At 42.7% G+C, this 19674-nt stretch overlaps 4 protein-coding genes across 4 annotated transcripts; all 4 read right to left on the bottom strand.

Moving 5' to 3' along the window:
- Window positions 1-972: 972 nt before the first annotated feature.
- Window positions 973-2021, bottom strand: LOC123450109 (germin-like protein 8-11). The gene is made up of 2 exons (XM_045127512.1): window positions 1836-2021; window positions 973-1704 (listed from the first exon to the last, which is right to left on the bottom strand). Exons 1-2 carry the CDS (start codon window positions 1954-1956, stop codon window positions 1136-1138), a joined length of 690 nt encoding a protein of 229 aa, XP_044983447.1. The 5' UTR covers window positions 1957-2021; the 3' UTR covers window positions 973-1135.
- Window positions 2022-6312: 4291 nt separating this feature from the next.
- LOC123450108 (germin-like protein 8-5) lies at window positions 6313-7443 on the bottom strand. Its single transcript, XM_045127511.1, has 2 exons — window positions 7185-7443; window positions 6313-7057 (listed from the first exon to the last, which is right to left on the bottom strand). The coding sequence occupies exons 1-2, from the start codon at window positions 7303-7305 to the stop codon at window positions 6489-6491; spliced, it is 690 nt and encodes a 229-aa protein (XP_044983446.1). The 5' UTR covers window positions 7306-7443; the 3' UTR covers window positions 6313-6488.
- A 3061-nt stretch (window positions 7444-10504) lies between these two features.
- On the bottom strand, window positions 10505-11551 carry LOC123450107 (germin-like protein 8-11). The gene is made up of 2 exons (XM_045127510.1): window positions 11375-11551; window positions 10505-11243 (listed from the first exon to the last, which is right to left on the bottom strand). Exons 1-2 carry the CDS (start codon window positions 11493-11495, stop codon window positions 10675-10677), a joined length of 690 nt encoding a protein of 229 aa, XP_044983445.1. The 5' UTR covers window positions 11496-11551; the 3' UTR covers window positions 10505-10674.
- Window positions 11552-15860: 4309 nt separating this feature from the next.
- Window positions 15861-16991, bottom strand: LOC123450104 (germin-like protein 8-5). The gene is made up of 2 exons (XM_045127508.1): window positions 16733-16991; window positions 15861-16605 (listed from the first exon to the last, which is right to left on the bottom strand). The coding sequence occupies exons 1-2, from the start codon at window positions 16851-16853 to the stop codon at window positions 16037-16039; spliced, it is 690 nt and encodes a 229-aa protein (XP_044983443.1). The 5' UTR covers window positions 16854-16991; the 3' UTR covers window positions 15861-16036.
- Window positions 16992-19674: the final 2683 nt, after the last annotated feature.

Here is a 19674-nt window from a genome sequence, read left to right as displayed (position 1 = left end):
TTTTAAGTTGCTACAGAATGTGTGCAATCAACACTCTCCATTTACGGTGGTGTGTTCGGAATGGTATGGCGATCCAATCGACCCTGCCTTAAATCAAATGACTCACGGTATTGCATGCACATATCTTGTAGTACATGCAACAATGTCCTCCTTTCATCATGTCTGCTGGTATGGTCAAGACACTACTTGGTTTAAGCAGCGGGTCGTCTCCGACATGCAACTGTAGTTCAAAGGTGACAGTACGACGAAGTCAAGTGTTTTCTTCCAGGTGGCTCGTGGATGAATGTCGTCATCGGTCCTGGTTGAGTCTTAAGGTGGTCCAGCTTCTCATCTGCTCCCTTCCGCCAGCATGCTGGAGGTGTGTCATTAGGCACTTCCGGTAATAAGTTTATTTTCTACATTTATGCATATTTTTTATATGTATGTTGGAGCTAATGTTTAAAATCTCGACTCCGTTGTGCCCAGTTTCCAAAACTTATTAAAAAAAACGTGTTTTTAGTTCCCAACTTAAGAAAATCAAAAATACTACTCATAAGAATTTAGATAAAATGAGCCACCTCATCGATTTCCATCAAAGCAGCCGTCAATCGAACTTACAAGAGCTTTGAACCAAAAGGAAGCTAAAAATATTACATGGAGGAACTGTATATTTCTAATTTCATGCACCAGAAAGCGAGAGACCAGAACAACAAGTCCAGGAAGCAACTTTTGCACATTCCACATTCACATTTAAATCCTGAGCACAATCGGGCTCCACCCATCGCATACTTCACATGTATTGCCAGATAATAATACGTGTTCAACACCAGCGTCAAACAAATACTGCATTACCAAATAATCTTGTATTGTTTCTTTTTTTTAACCTAATCATATATTATTTCAGAATAAGGGGAAAAGAACCCAAAATATTGATCAATTATGAGAAATACGACACAGTAGAACCAAAAAAAAGCATGTGAGATCATATCAGTGTGATAAAAAACAATATTTTTGATTATTTAAAAGGTAGAAATACATTCACTGATTACAGGCATACAATTACATATGCTCCTTTTATTTTATAAATTAGGATGCATATCTAGGAACTCAACCATGCCCTTAATTTACGCACGTGTATAATCACCCAATGTGTGACTTAATTGTGGTTGTTCTCCCAGAACTGAGCCTGGAGCCAGTCTATAGTATTCTTTTCCACCTGAAACGCCTTGGCAAGAACATCATCTGATATTGCTGGGTCTGACCCAAACACTGCATTGGCAATTGTGATAGCCCCTGGGTTCTGGCTGCTGAGCGCGGCAATTGCAACAGCGGGCTGATGGGGGTTGGGGTTGAACTGAAAGTGAATGAGCCCCACGGGGAAGACAAATACATCACCTTTGTTGAGCACCTTCGAGAGGAACTTGTTTCTGTTGGGTGCAGGCAGGTTGGATGTGACAAATCCGACATACAGTGTCCCCTCGAGTACCGTGAGGATCTCAGTGGCGCGAGGGTGCGTATGTGGCGGGTTCTGACCCAAGGGAGCATAGTCGATGCGCGCAATTGAGATGCCGAGGGTGTTGAGTCCAGCAATCTGCATGACGTTGATCAAGGTGACGTTGGAGCCAACCTTGTTTGTCACCCTAGGCTTGTCGAGGGCGGCTGCCTTGAAGAAGTCATCAGCGTTTACATCCATAGGGTTCTTGCAAACAAACCCATTTACACGCACTGGTGAATAGAGGAGATGTAGAGTGTAAGCTTGGGTATTACTAGGAAGTGATATGAACATGCATATAATTTTTAGAAATTAATTTCAGCATATGTATTTGGTGAAAGCATGGTAAGAAGCCGTACTGTACCTGGTGAATGCATGTCGGCCACACAAAAGTCTTGGAGTGGGCTAGGGTCGGAGGAAGTGGCCTGCCATGAGACCAACGCAAGAAGAGCAGCGAGGAGAAGGAAGGAACAGGAGGATGCCATCTTATTGATTTCCCTGTCTTGTGTTCCTGTTTGTGGTTGTGGCGTGAGTGATGGTTTGGATATGCCGGGAATGTATGTGTTTATATAGGCGCAGCAAGCAGTGCATGAACTCGTGAGCAATAATAGACTTGGCCAACTGGAACCGACCAAAATATTGAAATGGTCTATGATGGCTGATTAAACTATTTTATATAAACTTTATGAGTTACCTTTTAAGACATGTTTTCCCTTCAAAGAAGCAATGCAGGGTATACAGCCATATAATAGCTACTCTGTGGTGATGTGTTCGGCTGAGTAGTAATTATGAATGTTTCTCCATCTCACCTGAGTCCCGAAATGCATGCAGGACTGATTCCTAGAAAATGCACCACACATCACTGTCAAGAAAATGATATTTAATTAAGACAAGAAACATCTGACACTAGTAAAATTAGATATCATATACTTGGTCATAGTTGGAGCCAATGCGTACGAAACCAGTCAAAGAGCAGTTGAGAAAAGCCATGTCATGTAAAGCAATCACTCGTTTTCTAACTCGGGGCCGACATAGACAAAGTCACCTATTTGCACATGCGCTTGATTCATGTCTGCATGACTTCTAAAGACATACAGAGTGACTACTACTACAGGTTCTTTCCAGAAGTTGATATAGAATCATGTGCGCAGTCCCGCTTTTCAAACTATGAAACTATATATTATTTGCCAATATATTTGTCATGAAATCCAGCAACATAAGACGACGGAGTAGTTAGAGGATTTGTAGCAGCCCCTGTACGTTATCAACATGTCAATTCGATATTTACTTTGTCAGATATCTCTCAAAGTGGTTGAGTACTTAATTACAGGAAGAAGCGGCGACATTAATGCACGAAATACCCAACCAAAAGGAGAGTTGATAAAAAGATCATGATGATGGAGAGCAGGAAGTTTCCATACGATCTTAGCAAGACTAGTCAACACCCTCTTGCTAAGAGTTTTATCATGCATGACCAGTTCAGTGTATAAATCTAACAATCTGGTTTGCCTTCGTGACTAGGTTCACGGCACCAGTAAGTACTCATCCAATGACTAGACTAGGTCGGGCAACCAGTCATAAACTTATTAATTTCTTCGAGGTGTGTGTTGGCTGTTTTAGATAGAAAGAAGTTTTCATCAAATGATTTAATTACTTCTATCACAAGCTGGTTACAAAAAGAACTCAAATAATAGTTTTATTGTGGGGTCAAATATCTAAAAAAGTTTGCTGGGGAATGATCAATCAAACTTAGATTTTTGAACCAAAAGGAAGCTAAAACAAAACAGTCAAGAAAAATAGAAATACCATAAACTACTTATGACATGCACCAGGAAAGGCAGACCATAACAACGACTCCAGGAAGCAACTTTTGCACATTCAGCTTGCACATTGCAACCTGTGAGCACATTACCATATAATCATATAATTGTCTATTGGCTTCTGATTAATTTTGTCATAAACTTCTCAAGTTTGCTTTTAATTTGCTTAAGCGCTACTGAATCTTTTTATGTACATATCAGTAGTAATTACGTTATCCATCTCATTCAAGTCAGCACAATGCATGCAGGGTTGGTTCCATGAAAAGGCACCAACCACCACCATAGTTTATTAGGTACCATATACTTATACTTGGTCATAGTGAGAATTGATGCGCACGAGATCAAAGAGCAGTTGAGATATGTGAAGTTATGTAAAGCAATCGTTTTCTACCTAGAAAAGGTCACCTTGTTAGCTTGGTCTATTCTCTCCATTATTTTAAGTTGCTACAGAATGCGTGCAATCAAGCTTTTCAAGATGTGGCCACTAACATAAGCAAACTATATATTTGCCACCGGATTAGTCATGAACAACACTATGCACGAGATATGTCATGGGATAAAAAGAACATTCACATAATTATACATTTAGCGATGTGCGTTAACAACTTAACATACATATGGTAAAAAGCGTGGCCAGAGATATAATGCAATATCTTACCATTCATCAAAACCAATGGAAAAAATAAACTGAAAAACTTTGCAATTTGAGTCATCTAGTGATATAAAAAAATATTAGGTTGGAAGATGACGCATGTGTCAATGAGGAATAAGTCAGAGGTGTGTTACTCCATGCATGAATGCACCTAATACACAACTATTATATGTACCGCCCCTGTTATCATCACATCAATAAGATATTACTCGGTCAAAATTGTGTTAAAATGGTTAATTACATTAAGTGTTGTTGGTAGTTTTGATACAAAAAATATGTTCCCATCAGACAAATAAAATGCATCCAAAAAATACATGACCCAACATCATCCTCGTGGACGACATGAGAGACGATCTCGGCCGCCGTCCCTAGGACCCCACACTCTCATCCTTCCCACACCGTCGTCGATCAACATCATGCACAGCAAAGCCCGGGGTTACTTTAGGCAGCAGCGTTGTGTCCCGTCTCTCCACTCCACTCCCTGGTCTCTCTGGGTTGCTCCTAGGACCTCACACTTTTGGGCGCTGCTATCCCTCACAGCCGGAAGCAAGCCGTTGGCATGAGGTTGCAAGGCGTGGCTTGTGGGAACGTGGTTCACCTGGTTCATGACTGGGTAACGGAACTCTGCGAAAAGTCGGTGTTTTCCCAGATCAACCAGCATCATGGTCGTTGACTTGTGAGGGGTGACTGTGGTCAGACATGACGTGGTTGCCCATCACCTCTCATGGGAGAGGTTCCGCCACCGATGAGCTCCTCCCTGCACCCACCCGGAATGGTTAGGTGGGTTCGTCGGCACTACTAGGCTCGACTGGATCTGTTCATGGTCGTGGGCTTGGGCTTGGTCGAGCCTAATCTGGAGTCTGGGGCCCATCATGGTGGATCTGGTGGCCCAAGTCCCCTTGACTAAGTGTGAGTTGTGGTCCAAGCGAAAGCTCGACGCCTCCGTGCTGGTAACGTGATGTCTTGGTAGTCATGTCCCTCTTGGGGTCGTCGCCATGGCTCTCTCGCCCTCTCAACTCAAGGTGAAAACCCTTATGCGCACATACAGATGGATGGTGGCGGCGTATTGCGTCGTGACCCTCTTCGGGGAGTCACTAGTGAGTGCAGTTGTCCTTCATTTGTGGTGGCTTGTTTGGAACGGTATGACGAAACAATTGACCCTACCTCACCTCCCGTGACTCACGGTTTTTCTTGCACCTATCTTCTACACGCAACAACGTCATCCTTTCATCATGTCTGCTCGCAGTCAACGTTCCTTGCTTTAGTTAGATGGTCCTCTTCGACATCCATTGGCTGGCGATGGCGCGATGAAGTCCAGCATTTTCCTCCAACTGGCGCGTGGTTGAATGTCGCCAGTGGTGCTAGTTGAATCTTCAGTTGGTCCAACCTCTCATGTTCTTCCTCTCGATGGCATGTTGGAGGCATCTAATTGTGCACTTCATGTGCTTGTTAGCATGTTTGGCTTGTTTTGCCAAGCTTTCTTCCATCATCGTGTATGATGATTTCCTCCACACCTTGTAAGCATTGGACTTTATGTATGGGAAGCAGGCCGAAGTACGTTTTAGGGATAAAATACTTCTATGACAAGCTTGTTACAAACAAGCAACTCAAATTATAATCTGTTTTTTTTGGGGGGGGGGCAAGGGGGTAGGTAATAATCGTTTATTCTGTATATTGATGGAGCTGATTTTTTGAACCTGGTCTCCGGTATGTCCAGGTTCTAGAACTTGGTGAAAATCGTACTCCCTCTCTTCTTAAATATAAGTATTTCTAGAGATTTTAATATGGACTACATACGGAGAAAAAGGAGTGAACGTACACTCTAAAATATGTCTACACACATCCGTATATAGTCCATGTAGGAACCTCTACAAAGATCTATATTTAGGAATCGAGGGAGTATTTCTAGTTCTCAACTTAAGAAAAACAAATAATGCTACGAGTTTTTTGATAAAACGAATCACCTCATTAACTCCCATCAAAGCATCCGCCAATCGAACTTGCAAGAGTTTGAACCAACATGAATCTAAAACATTACATAGGAACCGTAAATTTCCTATTGCATGCACCAGAAAGCGAGATACCAGAACAACGACTCAAGGAAGCAACTTTCGCACACTCAACTTTCACGTTTCAATCTTGAGCACAATCGGGCTCCAACCATCGCATACTTCACATGTATTGCAAGAAAGTCGTAGGTGTTCAACCCTAGCATCAAACATATTTAAATTACCACATAATTGTGTATTGTTTCTTTTTTAACCTAATCATCTATTGTTTTAGAACAAGGGGAAAAGAACCGAAATTTTGATTTGTTGTGAGAAATACGAGACATCATAACCAAAAAAGCATATGAGATCATATCAGTGTGATAAAAAAATGGTATTGTCAATTATTTGGAAGGAAGAAATGCATTCAATGTTTACATACACACACCGGCCTGACATATGCTCCATTAATTTTACAGCTTATGATGCATGTCTAGAAACTTAACTAATTCCTTGGTTTATGCACTAATCTTCCGGGTAATCACCCAATGCCTGACTTAGTTTTGGTTGTTCTCCCAGAACTGAGCCTGGAGCCAATCTATTGTATTCTTTTCCACCTGAAACGCCTTGGCAAGAACATCATCTGATATTGTTGGGTCTGACCCAAAAACAGCATTGGCAATTGTGATAGCCCCTGGGTTCTGGCTGCTGAGCGCGGCAATGGCAACGGCGGGCTGGTGGGGGTTGGGGTTGAACTGAAAGTGAATGAGCCCCATGGGGAAGACAAACACATCACCTTTGTTGAGCACCTTGGAGAGGAACTTGTTTCTGTTGGGGGCGGGCAGGTTGGACGTGACAAATCCGACATACAGTGTCCCCTCGAGTACCGTGAGGATCTCAGTGGCACGAGGGTGCGTGTGTGGTGGGTTCTGACCCAAAGGAGCATAGTCGATGCGTGCAATTGAGATGCCGAGGGTGTTGAGTCCAGCAATCTGCATGACGTTGATCAAGGTAACGTTGGACCCAACCTTGTTGGTCACCCTAGGCTTGTCGAGGGCGGCTGCCTTGAAGAAGTCATCAGCGTTGACATCCATCGGGTTCTTGCAAACAAACCCATTGACACGCACTGGTGCATAGAGGAGATGTAGGGTGTAAGCTTAGGTATTACTAGGAAGTGATTTTAACATACAGGTAATTTTCAGAAATTCATTTCTTGGTGATAGTACGACGGGAAAGCGGGAAGTAAGCAGTACCTGGTGAATGCATGTCGGCAACACAAAAGTCCTGGAGCGGGCCAGGGTCGGAGGCAACAGCCTGCCATGAGATCAAGGCGAAAAGAGCAACGAGGAGAAGGAAGGTAGGGGAGGATGCCATTTTTTCAGCTCCTTTGGGTCTTGTTTTCTCCTATATTCCTGAGATGTTTGTTGGGTGAGTGATGGTTGGAACATGCTGGGGATGTATGTTTTTATATAGGCATGGCGAGCAGGTGGAACTCATGAGTAATGGACATAGTCAAGTGGAACCGCCCAACGGATAGAAATGGTCTTTGGCTGCCGACTAGATTAGTCTGCATAAACTTTTGAGATGTGGTCAGCCATATTCAAATCTTTGATACACGTTTTTCCCTTTAATAAATAGAGAAGCAAATTAAGGTACTCCATGTGATGTAGACCTCTTAGTAACAATTTCTATGAGCAATAGTTTTGATTGTGTCAAACAAGGAAGAAATCATGGCGCGTCGATCCATGCATTAACGCACCTAATACGTATCATATGATTACGTCAACCAGATATACAGTTGCCTGGTCAAATTTCTCTCCAAATGGTTGAGTACTTGAAGGAAGAAGCAACGACATTAATTAATGGACGATGGAGAGCAAGAGCAGTTAAAATTTTCTTGCCAAAGAATTTTCGTCATGACCAATTCAGTTCATAAATCTAACAATCTAGTCCTGACTAAGGTTCATGACTAGTTTTTGCCATGGATGTTCAGGTCCATGCATCTTACAACAACAAGCATGGCTGATTTACACTCCAACAAGGAAGAGCGGGAAGCTACCTACCGCGAGGAGGAGGAGCGGGCCCGCTGCTGGCGGGTGTAGTCCCAGATGGCGATGGCGGCGCTGACACGGACGTTGAGCGACCGGACGACGCCCAGCTGCGGGATCTCGACGCACACGTCCACCGCCTCCTGGATGATGTCCACCGGGATGCCCTCCTAACTGCCCAGCACCACCATCGTCTTCTCCGGGAACGAGAACTCGTCCAGGGCTGGGCAGTTTCAAGCCAACACGACAAGATAGCTCAAGTTCAAGTGCTTACATTCAGAAAGTTATTTACTCGCTCCAAAACCGACACTGGAACACATTCAAAGCTAGACGACTGCATAAAAACAAGGCATATTCTTTATTTTTTGCGAGAAAAATAAGGCATATTCAGAATTACAACAGAAAGGCCGAAAGGTTCAGTGCCCCATAAAAAACATAACTACCGCCCTAGAGTCGTCCGTCTTATTCATTTCTTCACAAAATAAACAGTGTCCTCAAATTTCTAGGAGACAGAGAATACAACGAATCTCAGTGCAAGTTGTAAATATTCCCGTTGGAGTCCCAGATGTATTGGGATAAAAAACATCAAGAAAACCTTCAATTGAAACTCTGAGCCTGTAATCAAAACATATACGGAGGATACAAACACTCAAGATGGAAATATTTATAATTAACACCTTTCTAGATTAAGAGAAGGACATCAAGTAAGGTATATCGGTTTCTTTTAGAGAAAACTAAGGTATATATAAGTGTATAACTTGACACTATTAGTTACGGAAGAAATCTATGAGTAAACTCGTGATGGTACACAGAGAGAAGTTTTATCACTGAGAGAAGTATAGCCCAAGTATGTGGGCTATACTCCAGGAACTACCGTAAACTACTTATTACATGCCCCGGAAAGGCAGACCACAACAACGACTCAAGGAAGCAACGTTTGCACATTCAACTTGCACGTTGAAACCTCTGAGCACATTACTAAATAATCATCTATTGGCTTCTGAATAGTATTTTGCATAAACTTTTCAAGTTTGCTTTTTAATATGCTTAAGCGCTAATGCATCATCCGATGTATGGCTGAGTAGTAATTACAATTATTTATCCATCTCAACCAAGTCAGCACAATGCATGGAGCGCTGGTTTCATGAAAAGTCGCCACCCATCATCATAGTTTATTAGATATCATATACGTATACTTGGTCATGGTGAGAACTGATGCACACGAGGTCAAAGAGGAGTTGAGAGATGTAAGTTATGTAAAGCAATCGTTTTCTACACAGACAAAGTCGTCTGCTTAGCTTGATCTCCTCTCCTGTAAGATTATCTCGTGTGTTTGCGTGCTATACTTTGGTGTAGTTCCGATTGAGATTTATCTAGCCGGACGGCAGAATACATCAGTTCCATAGCTAGCTAGCCCAACAATCGATCCACCAGCCAGCTTGCTTGCTTTTAGCTCGTAGCGTGCAGGTTTTGTTCTAGTTTCGGTTATAGTTGTGTTGGCGTACGACGGCGATCTGATCTACGGCAAGCGGCTAGTTCTAACACTCTCCATTCTTTTAAGTTGCTACAGAATGTGTGCAATCAACACTCTCCATTTACGGTGGTGTGTTCGGAATGGTATGGCGATCCAATCGACCCTGCCTTAAATCAAATGACTCACGGTATTGCATGCACATATCTTGTAGTACATGCAACAATGTCCTCCTTTCATCATGTCTGCTGGTATGGTCAAGACACTACTTGGTTTAAGCAGCGGGTCGTCTCCGACATGCAACTGTAGTTCAAAGGTGACAGTACGACGAAGTCAGGTGTTTTCTTCCAGGTGGCTCGTGGATGAATGTCGTCATCGGTCCTGGTTGAGTCTTAAGGTGGTCCAGCTTCTCATCTGCTCCCTTCCGCCAGCATGCTCGAGGTGTGTCATTAGGCACTTCCGGTAATAAGTTTATTTTCTACATTTATGCATATTTTTTATATGTATGTTGGAGCTAATGTTTAAAATCTCGACTCCGTTGTGCCCAGTTTCCAAAACTTAGTAAAAAAACGTGTTTTTAGTTCCCAACTTAAGAAAATCAAAAATACTACTCATAAGAATTTAGATAAAATGAGCCACCTCATCGATTTCCATCAAAGCAGCCGTCAATCGAACTTACAAGAGCTTTGAACCAAAAGGAAGCTAAAAATATTACATGGAGGAACTGTATATTTCTAATTTCATGCACCAGAAAGCGAGAGACCAGAACAACAAGTCCAGGAAGCAACTTTTGCACATTCCACATTCACATTTAAATCCTGAGCACAATCGGGCTCCACCCATCGCATACTTCACATGTATTGCCAGATAATAATACGTGTTCAACACCAGCGTCAAACAAATACTGCATTACCAAATAATCTTGTATTGTTTCTTTTTTTTAACCTAATCATATATTATTTCAGAATAAGGGGAAAAGAACCCAAAATATTGATCAATTATGAGAAATACGACACAGTAGAACCAAAAAAAAGCATGTGAGATCATATCAGTGTGATAAAAAACAATATTTTTGATTATTTAAAAGGTAGAAATACATTCACTGATTACAGGCACACAATTACATATGCTCCTTTTATTTTATAAATTAGGATGCATATCTAGGAACTCAATCATGCCCTTAATTTACGCACGTGTCGTCCGTGTAATCACCCAATGTGTGACTTAATTGTGGTTGTTCTCCCAGAACTGAGCCTGGAGCCAGTCTATAGTATTCTTTTCCACCTGAAACGCCTTGGCAAGAACATCATCTGATATTGCTGGGTCTGACCCAAACACTGCATTGGCAATTGTGATAGCCCCTGGGTTCTGGCTGCTGAGCGCGGCAATTGCAACAGCGGGCTGATGGGGGTTGGGGTTGAACTGAAAGTGAATGAGCCCCACGGGGAAGACAAATACATCACCTTTGTTGAGCACCTTCGAGAGGAACTTGTTTCTGTTGGGTGCAGGCAGGTTGGATGTGACAAATCCGACATACAGTGTCCCCTCGAGTACCGTGAGGATCTCAGTGGCGCGAGGGTGCGTATGTGGCGGGTTCTGACCCAAGGGAGCATAGTCGATGCGCGCAATTGAGATGCCGAGGGTGTTGAGTCCAGCAATCTGCATGACGTTGATCAAGGTGACGTTGGAGCCAACCTTGTTTGTCACCCTAGGCTTGTCGAGGGCGGCTGCCTTGAAGAAGTCATCAGCGTTTACATCCATAGGGTTCTTGCAAACAAACCCATTTACACGCACTGGTGAATAGAGGAGATGTAGAGTGTAAGCTTGGGTATTACTAGGAAGTGATATGAACATGCATATAATTTTTAGAAATTAATTTCAGCATATGTATTTGGTGAAAGCATGGTAAGAAGCCGTACTGTACCTGGTGAATGCATGTCGGCCACACAAAAGTCTTGGAGTGGGCTAGGGTCGGAGGAAGTTGCCTGCCATGAGACCAACGCAAGAAGAGCAGCGAGGAGAAGGAAGGAACAGGAGGATGCCATCTTATTGATTTCCTTGTCTTGTGTTCCTGTTTGTGGTTGTGGCGTGAGTGATGGTTTGGATATGCTGGGAATGTATGTGTTTATATAGGCGCAGCAAGCAGTGCATGAACTCGTGAGCAATAATAGACTTGGCCAACTGGAACCGACCAACATATTGAAATGGTCTATGATGGCTGATTAAACTATTTTATATAAACTTTATGAGTTACCTTTTAAGACATGTTTTTCCTTCAAAGAAGCAATGCAGGGTATACAGCCATATAATAGCTACTCTGTGGTGATGTGTTCGGCTGAGTAGTAATTATGAATGTTTCTCCATCTCACCTGAGTCCCGAAATGCATGCAGGACTGATTCCTAGAAAATGCACCACACATCACTGTCAAGAAAATGATATTTAATTAAGACAAGAAACATCTGACACTAGTAAAATTAGATATCATATACTTGGTCATAGTTGGAGCCAATGCGTACGAAACCAGTCAAAGAGCAGTTGAGAAAAGCCATGTCATGTAAAGCAATCACTCATTTTCTAACTCGGGGCCGACATAGACAAAGTCACCTATTTGCACATGCGCTTGATTCATGTCTGCATGACTTCTAAAGACATACAGAGTGACTACTACTACAGGTTCTTTCCAGAAGTTGATATAGAATCATGTGCGCAGTCCCGCTTTTCAAACTATGAAACTATATATTATTTGCCAATATATTTGTCATGAAATCCAGCAACATAAGACGACGGAGTAGTTAGAGGATTTATAGCAGCCCCTGTACGTTATCAACATGTCAATTCGATATTTACTTTGTCAGATGTCTCTCGAAGTGGTTGAGTACTTAATTACAGGAAGAAGCGGCGACATTAATGCACGAAATACCCAACCAAAAGGAGAGTTGATACAAAGGTCATGATGATGGAGAGCAGGAAGTTTCCATACGATCTTAGCAAGACTAGTCAACACCCTCTTGCTAAGAGTTTTATCATGCATGACCAGTTCAGTGTATAAATCTAACAATCTGGTTTGCCTTCGTGACTAGGTTCACGGCACCAGTAAGTACTCATCCAATGACTAGACTAGGTCGGGCAACCAGTCATAAACTTATTAATTTCTTCGAGGTGTGTGTTGGCTGTTTTAGATAGAAAGAAGTTTTCATCAAATGATTTAATTACTTCTATCACAAGCTGGTTAGAAAAAGAACTCAAATAATAGTTTTATTGTGGGGTCAAATATCTAAAAAAGTTTGCTGGGGAATGATCAATCAAACTTAGATTTTTGAACCAAAAGGAAGCTAAAACAAAACACTCAAGAAAAATAGAAATACCGTAAACTACTTATGACATGCACCAGGAAAGGCAGACCATAACAACGACTCCAGGAAGCAACTTTTGCACATTCAGCTTGCACATTGCAACCTGTGAGCACATTACCATATAATCATATAATTGTCTATTGGCTTCTGATTAATTTTGTCATAAACTTCTCAAGTTTGCTTTTAATTTGCTTAAGCGCTACTGAATCTTTTTATGTACATATCAGTAGTAATTACGTTATCCATCTCATTCAAGTCAGCACAATGCATGCAGGGTTGGTTCCATGAAAAGGCACCAACCACCACCATAGTTTATTAGGTACCATATACTTATACTTGGTCATAGTGAGAATTGATGCGCACGAGATCAAAGAGCAGTTGAGATATGTGAAGTTATGTAAAGCAATCGTTTTCTACCTAGAAAAGGTCACCTTGTTAGCTTGGTCTATTCTCTCCATTATTTTAAGTTGCTACAGAATGCGTGCAATCAAGCTTTTCAAGATGTGGCCACTAACATAAGCAAACTATATATTTGCCACCGGATTAGTCATGAACAACACTATGCACGAGATATGTCATGGGATAAAAAGAACATTCACATAATTATACATTTAGCGATGTGCGTTAACAACTTAACATACATATGGTAAAAAGCGTGGCCAGAGATATAATGCAATATCTTACCATTCATCAAAACCAATGGAAAAAATAAACTGAAAAACTTTGCAATTTGAGTCATCTAGTGATATAAAAAAATATTAGGTTGGAAGATGACGCATGTGTCAATGAGGAATAAGTCAGAGGTGTGTTACTCCATGCATGAATGCACCTAATACACAGCTATTATATGTACCGCCCCTGTTATCATCACATCAATAAGATATTACTCGGTCAAAATTGTGTTAAAATGGTTAATTACATTAAGTGTTGTTGGTAGTTTTGATACAAAAAATATGTTCCCATCAGACAAATAAAATGCATCCAAAAAATACATGACCCAACATCATCCTCGTGGACGACATGAGAGACGATCTCGGCCGCCGTCCCTAGGACCCCACACTCTCATCCTTCCCACACCGTCGTCGATCAACATCATGCACAGCAAAGCCCGGGGTTACTTTAGGCAGCAGCGTTGTGTCCCGTCTCTCCACTCCACTCCCTGGTCTCTCTGGGTTGCTCCTAGGACCTCACACTTTTGGCGCTGCTATCCCTCACAGCCGGAAGCAAGCCGTTGGCATGAGGTTGCAAGGCGTGGCTTGTGGGAACGTGGTTCACCTGGTTCATGACTGGGTAACGGAACTCTGCGAAAAGTCGGTGTTTTCCCAGATCAACCAGCATCATGGTCGTTGACTTGTGAGGGGTGACTGTGGTCAGACATGACGTGGTTGCCCATCACCTCTCATGGGAGAGGTTCCGCCACCGATGAGCTCCTCCCTGCACCCACCCGGAATGGTTAGGTGGGTTCGTCGGCACTACTAGGCTCGACTGGATCTGTTCATGGTCGTGGGCTTGGGCCTGGTCGAGCCTAATCTGGAGTCTGGGGCCCATCATGGTGGATCTGGTGGCCCAAGTCCCCTTGACTAAGTGTGAGTTGTGGTCCAAGCGAAAGCTCGACGCCTCCGTGCTGGTAACGTGATGTCTTGGTAGTCATGTCCCTCTTGGGGTCGTCGCCATGGCTCTCTCGCCCTCTCAACTCAAGGTGAAAACCCTTATGCGCACATACAGATGGATGGTGGCGGCGTATTGCGTCGTGACCCTCTTCGAGGAGTCACTAGTGAGTGCAGTTGTCCTTCATTTGTGGTGGCTTGTTTGGAACGGTATGACGAAACAATTGACCCTACCTCACCTCCCGTGACTCACGGTTTTTCTTGCACCTATCTTCTACACGCAACAACGTCATCCTTTCATCATGTCTGCTCGCAGTCAACGTTCCTTGCTTTAGTTAGATGGTCCTCTTCGACATCCATTGGCTGGCGATGGCGCGATGAAGTCCAGCATTTTCCTCCAACTGGCGCGTGGTTGAATGTCGCCAGTGGTGCTAGTTGAATCTTCAGTTGGTCCAACCTCTCATGTTCTTCCTCTCGATGGCATGTTGGAGGCATCTAATTGTGCACTTCATGTGCTTGTTAGCATGTTTGGCTTGTTTTGCCAAGCTTTCTTCCATCATCGTGTATGATGATTTCCTCCACACCTTGTAAGCATTGGACTTTATGTATGGGAAGCAGGCCGAAGTACGTTTTAGGGATAAAATACTTCTATGACAAGCTTGTTACAAACAAGCAACTCAAATTATAATCTGTTTTTTTTTGGGGGGGGGGGGGGGGGGGCAAGGGGGTAGGTAATAATCGTTTATTCTGTATATTGATGGAGCTGATTTTTTGAACCTGGTCTCCGGTATGTCCAGGTTCTAGAACTTGGTGAAAATCGTACTCCCTCTCTTCTTAAATATAAGTATTTCTAGAGATTTTAATATGGACTACATACGGAGAAAAAGGAGTGAACGTACACTCTAAAATATGTCTACACACATCCGTATATAGTCCATGTAGGAACCTCTACAAAGATCTATATTTAGGAATCGAGGGAGTATTTCTAGTTCTCAACTTAAGAAAAACAAATAATGCTACGAGTTTTTTGATAAAACGAATCACCTCATTAACTCCCATCAAAGCATCCGCCAATCGAACTTGCAAGAGTTTGAACCAACATGAATCTAAAACATTACATAGGAACCGTAAATTTCCTATTGCATGCACCAGAAAGCGAGATACCAGAACAACGACTCAAGGAAGCAACTTTCGCACACTCAACTTTCACGTTTCAATCTTGAGCACAATCGGGCTCCAACCATCGCATACTTCACATGTATTGCAAGAAAGTCGTAGGTGTTCAACCCTAGCATCAAACATATTTAAATTACCACATAATTGTGTATTGTTTCTTTTTTAACCTAATCATCTATTGTTTTAGAACAAGGGGAAAAGAACCGAAATTTTGATTTGTTGTGAGAAATACGAGACATCATAACCAAAAAAGCATATGAGATCATATCAGTGTGATAAAAAAATGGTATTGTCAATTATTTGGAAGGAAGAAATGCATTCAATGTTTACATACACACACCGGCCTGACATATGCTCCATTAATTTTACAGCTTATGATGCATGTCTAGAAACTTAACTAATTCCTTGGTTTATGCACTAATCTTCCGGGTAATCACCCAATGCCTGACTTAGTTTTGGTTGTTCTCCCAGAACTGAGCCTGGAGCCAATCTATTGTATTCTTTTCCACCTGAAACGCCTTGGCAAGAACATCATCTGATATTGTTGGGTCTGACCCAAAAACAGCATTGGCAATTGTGATAGCCCCTGGGTTCTGGCTGCTGAGCGCGGCAATGGCAACGGCGGGCTGGTGGGGGTTGGGGTTGAACTGAAAGTGAATGAGCCCCATGGGGAAGACAAACACATCACCTTTGTTGAGCACCTTGGAGAGGAACTTGTTTCTGTTGGGGGCGGGCAGGTTGGACGTGACAAATCCGACATACAGTGTCCCCTCGAGTACCGTGAGGATCTCAGTGGCACGAGGGTGCGTGTGTGGTGGGTTCTGACCCAAAGGAGCATAGTCGATGCGTGCAATTGAGATGCCGAGGGTGTTGAGTCCAGCAATCTGCATGACGTTGATCAAGGTAACGTTGGACCCAACCTTGTTGGTCACCCTAGGCTTGTCGAGGGCGGCTGCCTTGAAGAAGTCATCAGCGTTGACATCCATCGGGTTCTTGCAAACAAACCCATTGACACGCACTGGTGCATAGAGGAGATGTAGGGTGTAAGCTTAGGTATTACTAGGAAGTGATTTTAACATACAGGTAATTTTCAGAAATTCATTTCTTGGTGATAGTACGACGGGAAAGCGGGAAGTAAGCAGTACCTGGTGAATGCATGTCGGCAACACAAAAGTCCTGGAGCGGGCCAGGGTCGGAGGCAACAGCCTGCCATGAGATCAAGGCGAAAAGAGCAACGAGGAGAAGGAAGGTAGGGGAGGATGCCATTTTTTCAGCTCCTTTGGGTCTTGTTTTCTCCTATATTCCTGAGATGTTTGTTGGGTGAGTGATGGTTGGAACATGCTGGGGATGTATGTTTTTATATAGGCATGGCGAGCAGGTGGAACTCATGAGTAATGGACATAGTCAAGTGGAACCGCCCAACGGATAGAAATGGTCTTTGGCTGCCGACTAGATTAGTCTGCATAAACTTTTGAGATGTGGTCAGCCATATTCAAATCTTTGATACACGTTTTTCCCTTTAATAAATAGAGAAGCAAATTAAGGTACTCCATGTGATGTAGACCTCTTAGTAACAATTTCTATGAGCAATAGTTTTGATTGTGTCAAACAAGGAAGAAATCATGGCGCGTCGATCCATGCATTAACGCACCTAATACGTATCATATGATTACGTCAACCAGATATACAGTTGCCTGGTCAAATTTCTCTCCAAATGGTTGAGTACTTGAAGGAAGAAGCAACGACATTAATTAATGGACGATGGAGAGCAAGAGCAGTTAAAATTTTCTTGCCAAAGAATTTTCGTCATGACCAATTCAGTTCATAAATCTAACAATCTAGTCCTGACTAAGGTTCATGACTAGTTTTTGCCATGGATGTTCAGGTCCATGCATCTTACAACAACAAGCATGGCTGATTTACACTCCAACAAGGAAGAGCGGGAAGCTACCTACCGCGAGGAGGAGGAGCGGGCCCGCTGCTGGCGGGTGTAGTCCCAGATGGCGATGGCGGCGCTGACACGGACGTTGAGCGACCGGACGACGCCCAGCTGCGGGATCTCGACGCACACGTCCACCGCCTCCTGGATGATGTCCACCGGGATGCCCTCCTAACTGCCCAGCACCACCATCGTCTTCTCCGGGAACGAGAACTCGTCCAGGGCTGGGCAGTTTCAAGCCAACACGACAAGATAGCTCGAGTTCAAGTGCTTACATTCAGAAAGTTATTTACTCGCTCCAAAACCGACACTGGAACACATTCAAAGCTAGACGACTGCATAAAAACAAGGCATATTCTTTATTTTTTGCGAGAAAAATAAGGCATATTCAGAATTACAACAGAAAGGCCGAAAGGTTCAGTGCCCCATAAAAAACATAACTACCGCCCTAGAGTCGTCCGTCTTATTCATTTCTTCACAAAATAAACAGTGTCCTCAAATTTCTAGGAGACAGAGAATACAACGAATCTCAGTGCAAGTTGTAAATATTCCCGTTGGAGTCCCAGATGTATTGGGATAAAAAACATCAAGAAAACCTTCAATTGAAACTCTGAGCCTGTAATCAAAACATATACGGAGGATACAAACACTCAAGATGGAAATATTTATAATTAACACCTTTCTAGATTAAGAGAAGGACATCAAGTAAGGTATATCGGTTTCTTTTAGAGAAAACTAAGGTATATATAAGTGTATAACTTGACACTATTAGTTACGGAAGAAATCTATGAGTAAACTCGTGATGGTACACAGAGAGAAGTTTTATCACTGAGAGAAGTATAGCCCAAGTATGTGGGCTATACTCCAGGAACTACCGTAAACTACTTATTACATGCCCCGGAAAGGCAGACCACAACAACGACTCAAGGAAGCAACGTTTGCACATTCAACTTGCACGTTGAAACCTCTGAGCACATTACTAAATAATCATCTATTGGCTTCTGAATAGTATTTTGCATAAACTTTTCAAGTTTGCTTTTTAATATGCTTAAGCGCTAATGCATCATCCGATGTATGGCTGAGTAGTAATTACAATTATTTATCCATCTCAACCAAGTCAGCACAATGCATGGAGCGCTGGTTTCATGAAAAGTCGCCACCCATCATCATAGTTTATTAGATATCATATACGTATACTTGGTCATGGTAAGAACTGATGCACACGAGGTCAAAGAGGAGTTGAGAGATGTAAGTTATGTAAAGCAATCGTTTTCTACACAGACAAAGTCGTCTGCTTAGCTTGATCTCCTCTCCTGTAAGATTATCTCGTGTGTTTGCGTGCTATACTTTGGTGTAGTCCCGATTGAGATTTATCTAGCCGGACGGCAGAATACATCAGTTCCATAGCTAGCTAGCCCAACAATCGATCCACCAGCCAGCTTGCTTGCTTTTAGCTCGTAGCGTGCAGGTTTTGTTCTAGTTTCGGTTATAGTTGTGTTGGCGTACGACGGCGATCTGATCTACGGCAAGCGGCTAGTTCTAACACTCTCCATTCTTTTAAGTTGCTACAGAATGTGTGCAATCAACACTCTCCATTTACGGTGGTGTGTTCGGAATGGTATGGCGATCCAATCGACCCTGCCTTAAATCAAATGACTCACGGTATTGCATGCACATATCTTGTAGTACATGCAACAATGTCCTCCTTTCATCATGTCTGCTGGTATGGTCAAGACACTACTTGGTTTAAGCAGCGGGTCGTCTCCGACATGCAACTGTAGTTCAAAGGTGACAGTACGACGAAGTCAGGTGTTTTCTTCCAGGTGGCTCGTGGATGAATGTCGTCATCGGTCCTGGTTGAGTCTTAAGGTGGTCCAGCTTCTCATCTGCTCCCTTCCGCCAGCATGCTCGAGGTGTGTCATTAGGCACTTCCGGTAATAAGTTTATTTTCTACATTTATGCATATTTTTTATATGTATGTTGGAGCTAATGTTTAAAATCTCGACTCCGTTGTGCCCAGTTTCCAAAACTTAGTAAAAAAACGTGTTTTTAGTTCCCAACTTAAGAAAATCAAAAATACTACTCATAAGAATTTAGATAAAATGAGCCACCTCATCGATTTCCATCAAAGCAGCCGTCAATCGAACT

This window comes from Hordeum vulgare, chromosome 4H (genome assembly GCF_904849725.1).
Source record: "Hordeum vulgare subsp. vulgare chromosome 4H, MorexV3_pseudomolecules_assembly, whole genome shotgun sequence".
NCBI classification, from domain to species: Eukaryota; Viridiplantae; Streptophyta; class Magnoliopsida; order Poales; family Poaceae; genus Hordeum; species Hordeum vulgare.
This window is presented reverse-complemented; position numbering and strand designations above follow the sequence as displayed.